The sequence below is a fragment of the Elephas maximus genome, chromosome 4 (assembly GCF_024166365.1).
Source record: "Elephas maximus indicus isolate mEleMax1 chromosome 4, mEleMax1 primary haplotype, whole genome shotgun sequence".
NCBI lineage: Eukaryota > Metazoa > Chordata > Mammalia > Proboscidea > Elephantidae > Elephas > Elephas maximus.
The window spans coordinates 56,727,693-56,745,404 of NC_064822.1; the positions used below are offsets into that span (position 1 = coordinate 56,727,693).

The 17,712-nt window shown below is 39.6% G+C and overlaps 1 protein-coding gene across 3 annotated transcripts in view; it reads left to right on the plus strand.

Moving 5' to 3' along the window:
- DCP1B (decapping mRNA 1B) overlaps window positions 1-17,495 on the plus strand; it is a 59,977-nt gene extending 42,482 nt beyond the window's left edge. The window contains exons 6-9 of one of the 3 annotated variants that reach the window (XM_049885117.1): window positions 8,730-8,858; window positions 10,859-11,725; window positions 14,684-14,935; window positions 17,279-17,495. In XM_049885117.1, the coding sequence (XP_049741074.1) occupies window positions 8,730-8,858; window positions 10,859-11,725; window positions 14,684-14,935; window positions 17,279-17,359 (1,329 nt within the window). In that variant the 3' untranslated portion in view covers window positions 17,360-17,495. The remainder of the gene's footprint in view (window positions 1-8,729; window positions 8,859-10,858; window positions 11,726-14,683; window positions 14,936-17,278) is intronic. The other 2 variants (XM_049885118.1, XM_049885119.1) reach the window with 2 other exon arrangements.
- Window positions 17,496-17,712: the final 217 nt, after the last annotated feature.

The window sequence follows — 17,712 nt, forward strand, 5'->3', positions numbered from 1 at the left end:
ATGGGACAGATGAGAAAGTTCAGAATTAGACCCAAGTATATAGTCATGTACTACATAATGTCTGTCTGGGGAGTGTCTGACTATAATAGGGTTCGGCAACCCCGATTGGAGAACGGGCCATAGCAGACATAACTGGGTGTGGTGAATGCAACAGCTTCCTGCATGCAACAAGTGTATCTCAAGTACCTTACATACAAAGCAGTTGTGCTGCCAGGCATATAAAGGTACAGAACATGTAATACCTATGTCTTGATAGTCATAATAAATGCCTGTATTACTGGCTTATGTATGTACTGTACTTTCTATTGTTATCTTAATGTGAACTTTCCCTACTGACAAATGAAAAGTTTACCATATAGTAGTGTATGCTTCAACTTGTAGGTAGCACATCAAATCTCGTGTATTGCTTATCTCTTGAACGTTGGAGCATTATCTCTGTCTAATTTTCTCTTGAAAATATTACCGTGAAGTGCATCATGGCTCCCAAATGCAGCAAAACTAGTGCTAGTATTAGCAGCAGCAAGGGGCAAAGGGAAAGTATTGATTTGAAAGTGAAACAAAAGGTTTCCCATATAGCTTTGCTCAATATATAATACAGTGTTCACACGTCCAAATCACGTAACATCGTATTTCATAGAATGCATTGTGGTTGTTAAGCGACGCATGACTGTATATGAAATTTAGGCTATGATAAAGTAAAAATCTCAAATCGGCCATTTCAATAGATTCCTAAATAAATGGTGATGGGACAACTGGTAGCTATTTGGAAAATACAAAATTAGATCACACCTCACATCATATGCCAAGGTAAATTATAAATGTATTAGAAATTTAAATGTAAAATTAAAATCATTCAAGTACAGAAGAAAACACGCATGGATTTTGTTATAATCTGGGAAAGGGGAAACCTTCCTAACTAAATCTCAAAAGCCAAAAGTAATAATTGTAACTATAAAGATAAATAAACCTTTTGCCTGCTTTAAAGCACACACAAGCAAAATGAAAAAATATGAAAAATGAGAAAAAATATTTACAATTTAAATACACCTACTCCTCACTTATTGATAATCTCACGTTTCATATTTATGACAGTAATAAAAAAAAAAAACCCTACTATTTGACTGTTTTGCACATTACTGAGGTGGTGGGTATGGGGGCAACAGCTGTGGAGCATCCTCTCCCTCCTACCAGTCGGGGGCACCACATCCACCTGCCACAGGGGTGGCCTCCTTCATGGCCACAGCCTCCCCGGGGCCAAGACAACAGGCGCCTGTTCTAGGTTCCCAGCTTGTAGGCAGCCTGAGGCCCTGCAGTTCAAAATTGCTGTGGGTTGGAAGGGAAGAGAGAAAGAGGTATGGGAGAGGGTGTTTGGAAGAAATGCTTGTGAGTTTAATGACATTCCGAAGTGAGCTGAACTGGGCCTGAAGCCTCAGTGACTAGTCAGGCCCGAGCACAGAGCAGCCCCTGGGATGTGAATACAGGGCTTGCAGAGGTGGGAGTGGAGCCCTGGATGCAGCTCCCTGAGGAAAGCTCTGGCCCAGCACAGGAGGAAGGCCAAGCGGGTAAAGCCTTGGGCCCTCCAGTCACACGGCCTGGCTTTGTCCAGCTCTGTGTCCTCCAGGCCTCCTTCTGAGCAGAGGAGTGATCCATAACTGGACTCCTCACAGCAGTGAGCACATCAGTACATCTCAGCTGTTACTACTTCTATGATCATATTTTCTAAATAAAAAAATGGGACAAATGGATGGCCTGAAGACAGAGAAGAAATTATCCACTTTTGATAACGCTGATTTTCACATAATGACCTGGTCTTTGGACCCTAACCATGTCAGGCACTGAGGAGTGGGTGTGACAGGAAGAGGGTTAATTTCCCTATTTTATAAAGAATTTCTAAATTTGAGAAAAGTTTAACATGCTTTTAAAAAATGGGCAAAAAATAAGAAAAAAAAAGTTCCAAAATTTGGAAGCTGGCTGAAACAAATGTATTTAATTGAATATCGTGTTATGACATGATTGTCAAGAAAAAGAATTAGTTTGAGTGACTTCAGAACCTATCATTTGAACTGAGTGCTCTTAGTTGATTATACTTTAAGGACAAAAAGAGCTGCAAAGAAATTTTAAACTTTATACAGAGGTTTTATTGTTAATATTGTCATTGTAATTTTGCAACTGTTGTGGAGTATAACAAATAAGTAATTATGTTAATATGGTCAGAACTGAAACCTTCAGTGTAAGAGCGAAAAACTAAAATAAAGTTAAAACTGTATGATGCTAAATTTTAAAAATAACAATTAATTCAGTGTTTTGTTTCTTAAATATGTAGTTTCTACCTCCTTCCCTGAAAACACCTAGAAAATGTGACAATCCAGTAGGAGTTAAGCACCCGTAGTGCTCAGATGGTTGTTTCTAAATATTATTCCCCACTGAAAGATTTCAGGGCACCTTAAAGAAGTTTCTGATTTCAGGTCTGGGACAAGAAAATCAAATAGTTCATGTGAAAAGGGTGTAATAATCAGCTTGAAAGGACCACTGACCAAAGCATCAAAAAGAATGACTGCAGTGAATTGAAATACATGAATATATAAAAATTTGTGAATTTGTGGTGATAAGGGAGAGAAAGCAAACATACAAACAAAAAATATATATGTATATGTGTGTATAATATGTATACATATAATATAAAAAATAATTATTGACGATCCTTGGAGATGCTAGGGCATCAACTCCTTACTCTGCAAGTAATTAAGGGGAAAGAATTAGCATTTATCTTGTCTACCCTCTATGGTAGGGTCGTTATGAGTTGGAATCAACTCAACAGCAGTGGGTGGGTTACCCTCTATGGACTATAGTTCAGAGTAATCAAATAGCCCTGGCCCAGCTAATGTAGATGCAATGATAGAACTTAAAAACACCTTACTAAAATAATTGATTCAGGCAGTGATCATAAGTAATGTTAAAAGTATGAGAAAGAGTGATGGGAACTTGACCATGGGAGGATCAGGCTGCCACCACCTTAACCCACTGATCAGCATCATTAAAAATTGGATAACCAAACACTATGTGCCTCCTGATGTGATGTAATGTAAAATATACACCACATTATACTCAATATTCTCAGTACTCTTGCTAAAAGAGTTGATCCTGACTCAGACTAAATCTTGAGCTCTGACTTCCCAGCTTACAGAAAATTGGGGGAGGGCAAGTTGAACAATCAATGATACCACAAATTAAATGGCACCACAAGGCATCAATCAGAAAAATCCTGAATGAAGTAGGACGTGCTAAAGGACAATTGACTAAATTTTTCAACAGGCCTTTGACTTGATTGTTCACTCACCCTTGATTATTAAGACTATGAGCTCCTTGAGTGAAAAGGACATTCCTTATTCATCTTTAGCACATGGTAAGTGCTAAATAAATGGTTGTCAAATGAATGAATGAATATGAATAAGCCACAGTGTCATTATCCTTCCATCATAGGCCTTGGACAGAGAAGCTTTAGTCCTAGCTTCAGTCAATAACAACTATTTCTGCAGTAGCTATTTATTTTGTTTAATCTATCAAAAATCATTAAAATGTATCCTAATGACTTGGCAGGAAACCCTGGTGGCATAGTGGTTAAGTGCTACAGCTGCTAACCAAAGGGTCAGCAGTTCGAATCCACCAGGCGCTCCTTGGAAACTCTATGGGGCAGTTCTACTCTGTCCTATAGGGTCGCTATGAGTCGGAATCAACTCGACAGCACTGGGTTTGGTTTTTTTTTGTTTGTTTGTTTAATGACTTGGCAGCTAGTCAAATAATTATGTTATTAATTGTACTGTGTTACTCAAACCAAGCCAAATCCATTGCCATTGATTCCAGCTCATAACGACCTTAAAAGACAGAGTAGAACTGCCCCATAGGGTTTCCAAAGCTGTAATCTTTATGGAAGCAGATTGCCATATCTTTCTTTCATGGAGTGGCTGGTGGGTTCAAATCACTGACCTTTCAATTAATAGCTGAGCACTTAACCACTGTGCCACCGGGGTAGTATGTTAGACACACTGAATATTAATCTTTAAAAGGTTGACATTTCTGCCCTCAAGGACCTTAACATTCTGTAAAGATATCAGAGCCATGGTTAATAAATATATATGCAAATATTAATGAATATTATACTTATGGGAGCCCTAGTGCACAGTGGTTAAGCGTTCAGCAGCTAACCGAAAGGTCAGCAGTTTGAATCTATAAGCCGCTCCTTGCAAACCCTATGGAGCAGTTCTACTCTGTCCTATAGGGTCACTATAAATTGGAATCGACTAGATGGCAACAGGTTTGGTTTATTAATTACTTAATGTAAATATTAAAAATTATTTTATTTTCTCTCCCTTCTCTCAACACATACACCCAGAAACACTCATACATGGTTTTGAAGACTTGATTTAGGCAATAATTTTATATTATACCTGCAACTTGGAATATTTCCCCCTCATTTTATTTTCCCTTCAGAATCTACATATCCTTCAAGACCAGTTATAATGCCACTTTTTACATGGCATTTTCCCAAATCTCTTCAGACAAATTAATTATTCTTTGCAGTGAGCTCCTCAGTCTATTACTAGTTAGAACTTAAGTTGTTCTTATATTTTCTTATACTTATGTCAGCTTCTCCCACTACACTGTAAACTTGTTGAGGTCAAAACAATCTTCTTGTCATCTTTTTCCCCCCACAGATGTCTGGTTATAATGTTGACATGAAATGCAGATGTTGAATCAGTGTATAGACTTGCTTTTCCTACAAAATCAAATACCAGTTGTTTTATACATAGTGTTAATTGCTCTGAGATAAATAACAGGAGAAATTATTCTTTCTGCCATTAACAGCCAAATGGTGTAATATAACCTTATATGTGATATCACCTTCTAAAACCACCTTCGTGATCATGTTCCTCCCCTGGTGTAAATCCTTGGTTTCCCATTACTGAGCATTTATGTCTTGAACTCTTCAACTTGTCATTTAAGCCTTCCATACATAACATGGCCTCAGATTATTCTTCTAGCCCAACTACTTTCTACTCCCACCACCCACTACAAATATTTGAAACTCCTACCAAAGTGAGTAACAATTTTGCTTCCTGAAGGCTGTCATTTCTCCTGAAATTAATCTATAAATTTAAAGTGCTCCCTGAACAAATACTGAGTTTCTTTTTTTGTTTTGAGCCAGACAAGTTGATTATAAAGTTTATGTTGAGAAATTTAAAACCAGACAGATCAGGAGATGAGAAGGCAGAGGGGATCAGAAGCTGGCTGAATGGACACGGGAGTACAGGGTGGAGAGAAGGAGTGTGCTGTCTCATTAGGGAGAGAGCAACTAGGAGTATATAAAAAAAAAAAAAAAAAACCAAACCCAGTGCCATCGAGTCGATTCTGACTCATAGCGACCGTATAGGACAAAGTAGAACTGCCCAATAGAGTTCCCCAGGAGCGCCTGGTGGATTTGAACTGCCGTAGCACTTAACCACCACGCCACCAGGGTTTCCAGGAGTATATAGCAAGGTGTATATAAATTTTGTATGAGAGACTGACTTGATTTGTAAATTTTCACTTAAAGTACAATAAAAATTTTTTAAAAATTAAAAAAAAAAAAGATCAGCCATGGCATGGATATACCTTAATACCTTTTCCTGCGCCCTTCCCTCCCTTTCTTTATCTCAAAATATGAGCAAGGCCCATATCAACATTCTTTCTCTGTGTTTTCTGATCTACCCAACCAGATGTATATGCTCCCCCATTAGCTTCCATTGCAGTGTTTAAACCCTTCTTTATATTTTGCCTTACATTCGTGTTATCTCCTCTCCCACACACAAACAGAAGTTTTGTGGAGATCATGAGTAAATGGTTCTGAGGTCCTGGACCAAGGGGGAAATGGGAAGAGGATAAGAGAGAAAGAAAACACAATTTTTCTTCAGAATTCTTGTTGTGGGAAAGTGAGTTTTCCATTATTGGAAATGTTCAAGAAGAGATTGAATTACAGGCCATCCTCGGGTTACAAAAGAGATTCGTTCCTGAATGTGTCTTTAAGAATTTGTAGGTAAGTCGGAGCAGGTGCATACGGAAGCCTTTTCAGTGGTTTAAAAGCTGTACGTACAGCAAGTGAAGGTGATCGTGATGAAGAATTACTTGCGAATAGGGGTTAGTTCAGTCGTTTCAAAGTGAGGGCAAATTTACATAACACTAAAGGGCAAGTACAAGTTGTCTGTAAATTGGACATTCTTAAACCCAGGGACTGCCTGTATTAGAAAATAATTTCACTTCGTGGAAAAGTATTAGACTATAAATGACTTCTGAGATGCTTTCCAACTCAAATTCCTAAATTTATAAAAATCCAAAAAGAGGGAAAATGTTGAGCTGGAGGTATATGAAATGGCAAAATGAAGCCTAGTGACACCAGATACAACTTTTTACATAAAGAACAATTTGATAACCTTACTTTGGCCAATATTTTATGCTTTCTCCCCGAGAGACAACTTTCTATGAATCTGCTTTAGAAGCAATAATACTCATTTCAGCTTCATCTGCTTTTACCTTCTTTATTCAACTTCTAGTGAAATGCAAATGTACAATAAAATAACCAAAGCTTGTTAAGAAAAAAAGCCAGGGCCAGAAGTTATTTATAGGCTGTACAGTTACAATTTGCATATTCAGAAGTGGACTATTTTGTGTTTTAAAAGTATTTTGTGTTTTGTAATTTAAGACAGGAATTAATGGATTTCTTATAGATACAGCTGTGACTTATTTATGAGTTAAAGAAATTATTAAATGTCTTTCACTATTTGATGAGAAAATTTTAAAAATCTAAAAAAAAAAATTCACCAATAATAACTCAAAGACACCTACTTTTAACACTTTTATTGTATTTTAAACTTTTCCCTTGGCAAAGATGCATATGTTTGTGTGTGTGTATGTGATAAAATGGGATTCCGTGACATGGTCTTTGAGGCTTTAGAGAAGTGCCCCAGGTTATACATTATATACTTTTTCAAAACCCATTACACACTTTTTCAAAAACTGGTTTTTTCCCCAAGTATTTTAAGTTATTTGGGTCTGGAGATGCATAGAAAACCAAACAACTGGAAAATGAACTGCAAACTGTTGGGGTGGATGATGTTTAATTCTGAGCAATTTAATAAGCAATTTTTACATGAAAATAAGGCTTCATAGATACATAGACAGTTGTAGTGACATAGAAAAAACCTTCTAGAAATACATTTTAATTAGAAAAGGCTATCAGGGGTTTTGTGCGCAACCTCGTAGCCCATGTGGACATGTGCACTGGGAAAGCAAGAAATACCTGTTCTTCTGTGCTCGAAAGTCAGCATCCCTGAACATAGAGAACACAGAAGTATAGCAGGAGGATAGAATGATTGAAAGGGCCCTGTGGTCGTTCAGTGAAAGTAAGCTAAGCATCTGCTTTCTTTTAAGTAGCAAGCAGAAGTTAAAATTTTTTTCATGCTAAAATTGTATGAGTGAACCTGTCTTAAGCTGTATTCTTGTCTCCGTTGTCATGTCTAGGGAAAGCCAGGCCAGTTGGACCACCATCATTCACTTCAGAAGAATTGGAAATAACATTTTATGATTCATAAAATGCTTTCACATCCCATTAATACTAGTGTTACAGAATGCTCGGAAGAAAATAATTTTTCTTTTGTACAGTTGACCTTACAAACCTAAGTGCACAAAAGAATAATAAACTCTATATCTCCACGCCGTTGAATTAGAAAATACACTCCAATAACTGTAAGACACATTGGGAGCCTTGGGTTCCTGAGGAACAAGATTGTGTTTATAGCTTATGCCATGTCAGGTACAGTGTGAAATATTTTCTGGCCCAAGGCCGTGCTTTTACAATTGAAACTAACGATGCTATCGAGAGTCTATCACACAGAAGGTGCCATTTTTATATTCAGTTTTATTTGATGTTTTTACGAAGTAGACACGGACATCATTGCTGTGTTCTTTCTGTTGTGAATCCTACTGTGTTAGCAATTGCATGGTTGGTTAGATTAATGTATGATAATGATTCAGTATTTGAAATGATGAGGCTTGTCTCCTCTATGAAATTCTAATTTGTAGTGAGTGGCTCAGAACACTCAGATTTGAATTATTCTGTTTATTCAAGAAGTCATTTATTAAATAAAGATGATGTTAGTAATTTACAAATCAGTGGTTTGAGTCAGCTTAACTTTTTGGTTTGTAAACTAAAAAGGTTTAGTTGCTTGGATGAATTATACTGAGCAACTCTCCAATTTTAAGTCAATTGCTAATGGAGGGATGGGGAGAACCCTGCTAATGTCCTGGCTTGTTATTTATGGAATACTTTCTATCATTGTTTATCATACTGAAAAGCACTAGACTATATATTTTTAAACCACTACTTCTTAAGCATATACATAGCTTTTCAAGCATCCACCTGAGTATCTCTAGGTCCTGCAGGCTGATGTTGGTAATATTTTAGGGCACTGAATGTACAACTAAGAAAAATTAAATTTGAATTCAGTTTATGTTCAAACATAGCTTATATCAGAGAGAAAAAAGGAACTTCTTAATTTTTTTTCTTGGTACATGAAAATCTATCAAAAAAAATAGCCATCCGTCAACTACATAAACATAAGAAGAAAGAAGATACGTTTTTTAAAAAAGATTAAAGTGTCTTTAACATCAAAAATGAGGGTATCTTTTTTCCATTTCAGTGTAAAACTTGTTCTGAGCCAAAACAGATAAGCAGTTCATCTGCCATCTATGACAACCCCAATCTGATCAAGCCAATTCCAGTGAAACCCAGAGAAAACCAGCAACAACGGATACCTCAGCCCAGCCAGGTACACAACCCTCTGCTTTTTGTATGCAGTGTTTCTATAAGATTCTTACAGAATCTTTATCCAGAGTATAGTCAAGGAGGGCCTGGTACTCTTCAAGAATTCTTTAAGGTAAATCTGAGGAAGGAAAAAAAAACCACTGCCGTCGAAAATTAGAGGGTTTTTTTTGGTGTGTTTTTATTATTTGTAATTTACTTTTCCCAGAAGAGGGTTAAAATTTTTACTTTCAACATTTACCACATTCTGTGCTAATCTCGTTTGGACTTGAACTCTGTATCCGTTTCCTAGAGATGCCGTAACAAAATACCACAAACTGGGTGGGCTAACAACAGAAACTTATTCTCAGTTCAGGAGGCCACAAGTCTAAAATTAAGGTGTCAACAAGGTTAGCTCCTTCTGGAGACTCCGAGGCAGAATCTGTTCCTTTCCTCTCTCCTAGCTTCTGATGGTTATTGACAATCCTTGGCTTATAGCTACATTACACCAATTTCTGCCTCTGTCTTCACATGGCCATCTCCCTCTGTGCATCCTCTGTGTCTCTGTGTCCAAATGTCCTTCTTCTTATAGGGATACCGGTCACTGGATTTAGGGCCCACCCTAATCTACTATGACCTCATCTTAACTTGATTACATCTGCAAAAATCAATTTCCAAATAAGGTCATAGTCACAGGTTCTAGGTGGACATGAATTTGGGGGTTATACTATTCAGACCCAGTATAAATTTGTTAGATAATAATGTTTAAAACAACAACTTATAAAATTATTGGAGATGACAGAAACATTGCCCATCAGGCCTAAATTCTTCTGAGGCAGGTGATTTCCCAAGGCCACCGAGAGAATGACAACTAAGACAACAGAATTCGGTTTAACTTTCCTGAGCACCCCCTTTACAGCAAGTACAATGGTAGGCAGTGTGTATGTAGAACGGGATCCCTGTTCTTTAAAGAGCTCCAAACCTAAAGGAGTGGCTTAAGACTTCCCTTTAAGCATGGTGAAGATTTGTCATTATATTTGCAACCTAAAATATGAACATCATAGCAGTTTTTATATGAGTATATGTATTTTTTTCAGAATAATATAGTATTAACAAAACTTGCTAATCTGTAGGACCCTTTGTTGATTGTAAATACAATGTGGGTGTGTTCTTTTTTTTAATGATTATTTTTCATTCAAGGTTTTTTTTAAGGAATTGATTTAAATTAATTTTGAAAATAAACATGCAGCCAAAAGAAAGACTGGCCCAATGAAAATCTTGTATTAGAATTTTAAATGCGTTTTCTTTTCTCTTTCTTTTTAGCTTTCTTTTTTCTTTCCATGGAAATTATTTTATTTTAATAGAGAAACTGGCATATGTTGACTTTAGGATGGAGCTCATGTTCTCTTAGCCCCAAAATGTACAAAACAGCAGAAAGAGGTGGAGATGATGTAGAGCAGGAAGGAAGTGGCTTCAAAACTGGCAGGCCCAAGATAGATTTTATGTATCTGGTGATTTAATTAAAGCTAAAGAGATCAAGTTGGATTAAATGGCTTATGTTTCTTTCCAGCCCTAAGTTTCTATAATTCTGAAAAAGCTACCAGGAATTCTGAAATCCTTATATTCCTGTATATTCTCAGTATCTTCGTGTATTTTTCTGGGTTAGATGGATTTCCTATTGAAGAGATTGTTTACCTTTTAGTGTGTATATTTCATACCACAGTTATTCCCTATCTGTGACTCTCAGACTCCTCAAGGATCATTTGCGATTTTATTGATCAACAGACACTCAAATATAACAACTGTCTTAGAGGCGGTAGAGGAGAGTGCTGTGAAAATTTTTGACATTGAAAAAGGTTAATTTTTTTACCCTTTAACCATTTAAAAGGTAATTATAATGAAGTTTTTCATCCTTTCTCATTGATCCTTTGTAAATAGAAGAAATCATCAGACTGAATTATGTTTCATGCCCCCCCCCATAGTCATATTATATCTAGACCCATTCTCAGATGTTTTTATTTGTTCCAGACCTTGGACTCTGAACCCCAACACTTATCCTTGATGACTCTCTTTGGGAAGCAGGACAAAGCTACATGTCGGGAAATTGTGGAGCCTCCACAGATCTTCCACCACCAGCAGCAGCAGCAGCAGCAAGAGAAACTTCCAGTTAGGCAGGGGGTTGTACGGTCCCTGTCCTATGAGGAACCCAAACGACACTCGCCCCTGCTGGAGAAGCAGCTCTGTCCGGCCATTCAGAAACTCATGGTCAGGAGTGCAGACCTCCACCCATTGTCAGAGCTGCCCGAAAACCGGCCCTGTGAAAATGGCAGTCCCCATTCTGCCGGGGAAGTTTTTACTGGACTTGTCCAGCCAGCATGTTTCCGTAACATTGGGACTTCTCATCGTGCACAAAGTGCTTCCAAAAGTCAGAGCCTGTTAGAGAAACTTCGGAGTGCCCCAGTGGCAGGGATGAAGTACATCATCAGTACGCCAGGACCTACCAGTTCAGCTGCCCCACACTTCAGCAGAACTCTCACTGCTGCTGCCCCTGCGGCTCCAGGAAAGGCTTTGGCTCAGCCTCCGCTGGCGTACTTCAATGGCTCCCTTCCACCTGAGACACTAGGACCTCAGGCTCCTGGGAAAGAACAATCGGTACTCCCAAGACCAACACTTCCCCTGTCCTGCAATCAAACGAGCAGTTGTGGAGTGGTCTCCCCTCAAGAGTTACTGAGAAAGCTCCAGATCGTGCAGCAGGAGCAGCAGCTGCATGCAGCCAGCCGCCCAGCGTTGGCAGCTAAGTTTCCTGTGGTAACTCAGAGCTCTAGGACGGCGAAACCCTCGGAATCCTGGATGGACAAGACATCCAGCACTGAAAGGCAGGCTCCTCTTTTCCGGGTAAGTATCCGCCAAGGCAGAAAAGAAACAAATTATTACCGTAAAGCAACGAAATTTAGAATTGGCTCTGTACTCTAGGGACCACGTACCACCTCCACTTCTGTTTGGAATAGGGTGCCAAAGCCACATCTGTGCATCTCCTTACCTCCTTAACTTTCTGCCTGGAAAGAGAATCGTCTTTCTGCTCAGCAATCTGGTAGCTTCCTCTCTTTCAGAGATTGTTTATTTATAGATCTAAATCTTCACAATGTTATAAGTTCTGAAGACCAGGATAAGCATGGAAAAAATCTCTCATCTTTGGCTGTGAAGCATATGGTCTGCTTTGTAATCATTCTGGGATACCAAACATCTGACCGTTTTTTTTTTTAATCCACAATAAATAAATTATTATTTATTCAGTACATATTTCATTGAGGACTTATTACATGTTGGACACTGTGCTCTGTGTGGGTACATACCCCCCCCCAAAAAAACCAAACCCTTTGCCGTCAAGACAATTCCAGCTCATAGCGACCCTATAGGACAGAGTAGAACTGCCCCACAGAGTTCCCAGGGAGCACCTGGTAGATTCGAACTGCCGGCCTTTTGGTTAGCAGCTGTAGCACTTAACCACTGCACCACCAGGGTTTCCTGTGGGTACATAATGGTGAAGAAAACAGACCTCTTCAGAGCCCACAATCCTGTCAGCTATCATAGTAAACAAACATGGACAAAAAAATTACTATTAACTCCTTAAAGGTACAGCCTATTTTTATTTTTCTCTGTGCCATCAGTCTAGCAAAATGGAGATCAGGAGAGAGAGAAGTATGCTCCCCCTCCCCACGTACACACACAAATTTCGAGAGAGGGAAAAATATTATAACTCTTAGGAATATTCTCTCCTCAGGAAAGACAGTTTTCTGTATCCATCAATAACTTGAACAGTGCAAGTGATCTTCACAGCTTCTAGAAGAGAACCCCCAGTTATGATCACTGCCTGTCAGTAGCATCTGGAGAGCTGACTCTGGATTGTTCCCCTTTGGAGTGGTACAAATTCATTCCAAATGCATTGGGTTTAAAGATGAGAAAATTCTCCTTACTGTATATATATTAACCAGTCCTTTTGTCCTGTTTTGGCATGTAGCTTATAATAGTTCATCAAAAATGTTTCTACTTTTTGAAAACAAAGATCATAGGCATATAAGTCCTTGTGTATGTAAGACCCTGAGTCAACATGTTCTCATTTATTGTTTATTAAAACCCCAAATCTGAGTATCTGCTGCTACAGAAACAATGTTTGTAACTCACCTCACCCTCATTTCAATGTGGCATTTCCCTTTGTTTTTCCTGCTCTTTTTCTTTTCGATGCCTTAGCAGTGCACCCTAGGAAGACTGGGATTAGTAGTTTGACCTACATTTCCAGAGGTATAATTCTTTTTTCTTTTCCGTCCTCACATACATGGAGAGCCAAGTAAGGAACTTACGCTCTCTGTCAGCCCGCATTGAGCTCTCCTTAAACAGAGCTGGGCATCCTTGTTTGGGGCGCATCCATTCTCAGCATCCCTCCTGAAAATACCAAGCAGGGACAAGTTAAAAGAAAAAAAACAGCCTACCTTCCTCTAGACTAGTTTCTGCCCCAAAAGATGCTGAGGGAGTGATTATAAATTACAGCAACTTCTCGATTGCTGGACTTTATCCTCCCGTTTTCATGAGTTCTTCTGGAACTTTAGGGGACTGATAAAAGCATTTATTTTTCTCACTGAATTAGAAACAAATGAGAGATACCTGTAGGAGTCAGCCAGATAGGAATCAAAATGTCACTTGCATAACTGATAGAGCTATTACAAAACTTGATTTTAGGTCTGTTAGCCAAGTGAGCTAGCTAACCTTCCCCCAGGTATGGATTATCCTATAAGCAAGGTAAGCGTGGGCTTACCTGTGCTTACTTACTAATCTATAGTAAAAATTTCAGATTTTTTCACCATATCAAAGATTCTGCTTCTAGGTATGGCTGGTGTCTGTCTCACTCCTAGCCCCACAGTACCTTCCTACAGAATCAAAGCCTCTTTTCAGTTTTACAGTCCCTGACGGGGTGGATTATTCAGTAAGAAAGGTAAGCACAGATTTACTTATGCTTACCTACTAATCTAGAGTGAATAATTTCACGGGGGTTTCACTTCGATGTGGTGTGGTGTAACCCCTGTGAAATTGTTCACTACAGATTAGTAAGCGCAAGTAAACCCGTGCTTACCTTTCTTATTGAATAATCCGCCCCTGCTTGCCCCACTGAATTAGATTCACCCAAACACAGACAAGTCACTGAGATGTTAAGCAACGACCAGTCTCCCAGGGGCCCTGCCCCTAAAACTTTAGCATGGAGAAACAGAAAATGCGGGCCGTCTGCCAGCAGGCAGATCCTAACAGAAAAGGACCCAGAAGAGGTGTATACAATAAATCAGTCCTCCTTCCTGGGAAGAAGTGAGTGAGGAGGCAGAGAGAAGCCATAAGGATTGCCCTGGCAGTGGTGCCTCTGTGTGAAGAAATCGGGAGTGGGAGATGTGTGTGCCCGGCCCCTTACTGAGCACAACTCCACCAGCATACTGGACCTTTACATCAGAGTGTTGGACAACTACTCTCCCTGAGGAAAAGGCCCGCAGTCTAAATGCCTGGCCAAGTAATGATAGTAAACCTGAAAAATCAAATATTAGAGACCAAGCTTTAAATGGTATGGAGATAATCTACAGACAGATACTACAGCAGACTGTGTGCCAGAGCTCTTAGTAACAACAAAGGAAAATATATGGAGACTCAAACAGGAATGATTAACTTATAAGCATTCCCCACCCACTGGAGCTGTGAATAATTAATACTTAAGCTCACCTATATCTACCGCTGTGAGTGAGGGGCCTCTTTATCCCTGCACCCATCATTTAATGAGCTGCTTTTTACTCCTGCCCTTGTGTCTGTGTTTGCTATAAGCAGGTCATGTCACCTGAGCGCATCCCTGCTACAGTGACTGCTTCTCTGCTCATGTCCCCCATGGTGTTCACGCAGTCCACCTTGGCCCCATCAAAGGAGAGGGACAGTGGGCTCTTGCCCTTGGGAAGCCAAGAACCAGCTGCTGCCTCCACCAGCCTCTTCCTGCCTCTGAAGAACCCAGAGCCTTCTGCAATCACCAGCAACCCTCTTACCAAGCTGCAACTTCAGGAAGCACTGCTGTACCTCATCCAGGTAAAAGGGACACATGGTCTCTCTTCTTCTTACCTTAACAAAACTGCCAACCTATTGGTTGTGACTCTGAGATAAAGACTGATTGAACTCATGCCTACTGTGTCCCTGTGAGTAAGAGGACTAGGTAACAAGTCATCCTAAACCCCAACAGCTTCTGCGCTTGGTCCACTAGATGACATTCAGAATACCAGTTGTGGATTTGGGTGTCTCAGCTCTTTAAGGATCCTATAATGTGGAGGATTGACTAAGCCTTCAAGCTGTTCACCTGTCAGAAAAGAAGACAATATAAACACTGTATGATTAAGCGGTCGCTGAGGAATTTAGGTGCCACAGGGTACCCATACAGGAAACTCACAGTTGAGAAATAGAGGCAAGAGGAGAATCTCAGGCAAGCAGCAGCCTGTTAGTGCAAAGTTCAAGCACCCTGTTGAACAAGTAGAAAACAGGCAGAGAAGGAAGGTAGGCTGTGACTACTAAAGGTCTATTTTATAAATAATTTTGAGACTTGCAAATATTGACAGGATGGAGTTGCAGGACTTCTTTCTCAGCCCCTTGTCTCAATGGCAGAACATGAAAGAAACACCGATAACAACAATAGCTAAACACACACACACAAAGCGTTGTGCCAGGCATTGTGTAGTAGCTCATTTAATCCTTATGCAACAATGCTGCTATTTTTTCCTATTTTACAGACAAGGAAACTGAGGCTAAGTTACTGGCCTGAGGTCACGCAGCTGGTAAAGAGTAGAGCTGGAATTCAACCCAGCCTGGCCCCAGAGTGCTCCTTCCCACGGCACTAGGCTGAGGGGCCGTGCCTCTGGGAGACCATTCAGCAATGTACCAAGCAAAGCACACCTAAAAAATTCATGGTCGGCCTTCAAAGGTAGACTGGGTTCAGGCAGCCAGACTTCAGATGTCTCAGTTCAGGTAGCTAGGTATCTTTTGGATAGTCTGTAAGAAAATCAGCTTGTTTTGGTACTTTGCATATGTGTCAGATGACTTTTAGAAAACCGGCTAGCCCTTTTTACAGTGGTCTCATCCTTCTTAAAAAAGACAGTCCTCTCTATTGGTAAAAATGTTTTTAAAGGTAACATTTTAGAGAGAATGAAAGCGATGGGGTTAGAAATCAGCATCTGATTTGAAAACATAATAGCAATCAGATGTAAGATAGACAGCAAATGATTGAGCCTTAGTAATTCATTAAAAAAAAAGAGGATAAAAAAATTTTCCCCCTTTTCAAGAAAGCTGCTCATGATAAGTTCAAGAAGGCTAAGAAAGGACATAAAGGATCCATATTTTTTTGTGACTCATTCCATTCAGATCACACTGTTCCAAAGAAGATCTCTGTGCAGGAGCCAAGACTCGGAAAGTCTAGCTTAGTCCCCATACGTTGCTAGTTAGAAGTTGTATCTATGTACCCTCCACTCTGCATGCCTTTGACTTTTTCCTGTGTTCTACACAACATCTTCCTGATTAACTGTTAGAAGGCGCTCTAGCAGTCTGTTTCAAGCCTTCACCTGTTATTAGGACACGATCTCACGCATAGGGACTTAGTGGCTACTTTGTAAGCAAAACAAGAATGACATCATTCTCTTCCATTGCATGAGAATAATGCTAACTCTGTGTGTGGGGTGCCCAGAGAGATGAAGGGGGGTTGTGAAATGTGGGTGAATTGCTAAAACTGTCAAGGATTTGGGTGGGAGGGAGAAATCTCCAGAATTACAAACCATGACATCCACTGATTAGGCCAGTGGTTCTCTCTTCCCCCTTAGCCAGGCAGAAGAGCCCAGAGACTACCAGTCTAACAGCTGTCCATGTGGCAAAGCCAAAAAACTTTCCATAACTGGTGGGAAGAATCATACTGGCTTTGGTAAGATGCCAACGAAGCATATTGCAAGTAAATTATTGATTTATACAAAAAACGTATAAACATCGTGGCATAAGTGGAGGACCTTAAGAACTACCTACAATCTCTTAACCAAACTATGAGAACCACCACCCTGGGTCATTTCTCTCAGTCCATCCATCTGCAGCAGACTCAGGCTTTTCGTGAGTGAACCTAGCTTTATACTGCCACATGGCTGGGGTCCCATCTGTGCTGAATGTAGTGAGCACTTGCTCCTTTGCACACTGACCATGGAACACCAGCAGCTGACTGCCCAGCCTCGCTTTCAGCTCTGCTTAACATTCACATACGGAATTAAAAACTACCAGCTGTTAGAGCCAGCAGGTAGAGATTAGCGTCTTAATATCAAAGTGCCAGTTCAACTCCAGGATGAAGGAAGCCTTTTATTTCTGCAAACCGGTTGACATTTCCTTGCATCTTTTGGTTTTGTTTTCCAGAACGATGACAACTTCTTAAACATAATCTATGAAGCTTATCTCTTCAGCATGACACAAGCAGCCATGAAAAAGACTATGTGAAAGCAAAACACTTTTAAGTGACTTTCGAGGTCCTTCAGGAACTCAGCCTAAGGTTCTTCAATGTCAAGTGGTGTTACCTTAAATTTTTTTTTTTAAATAATTATGTATAATATGAAATAAAATGTTTTAGACTTTTTTTGTCTAGTCAAGCTTTTTTTTTTTTTTTTAATCACATCCTTCAGTACACCTGGTACTAAGTCTTTTGCTCAGGTCACATAGTAAATACCAAGCTGAAAATTTTTTTTTCCTTACATGTATGAGGCCATTTCTAAAAGAATTAGCTTCTCCTCCGGAGTTCAGTTCCTTTTTTTTTTTTTCTTAGCAGTTCTGCTTATGCGTTGAACATGGAGAGT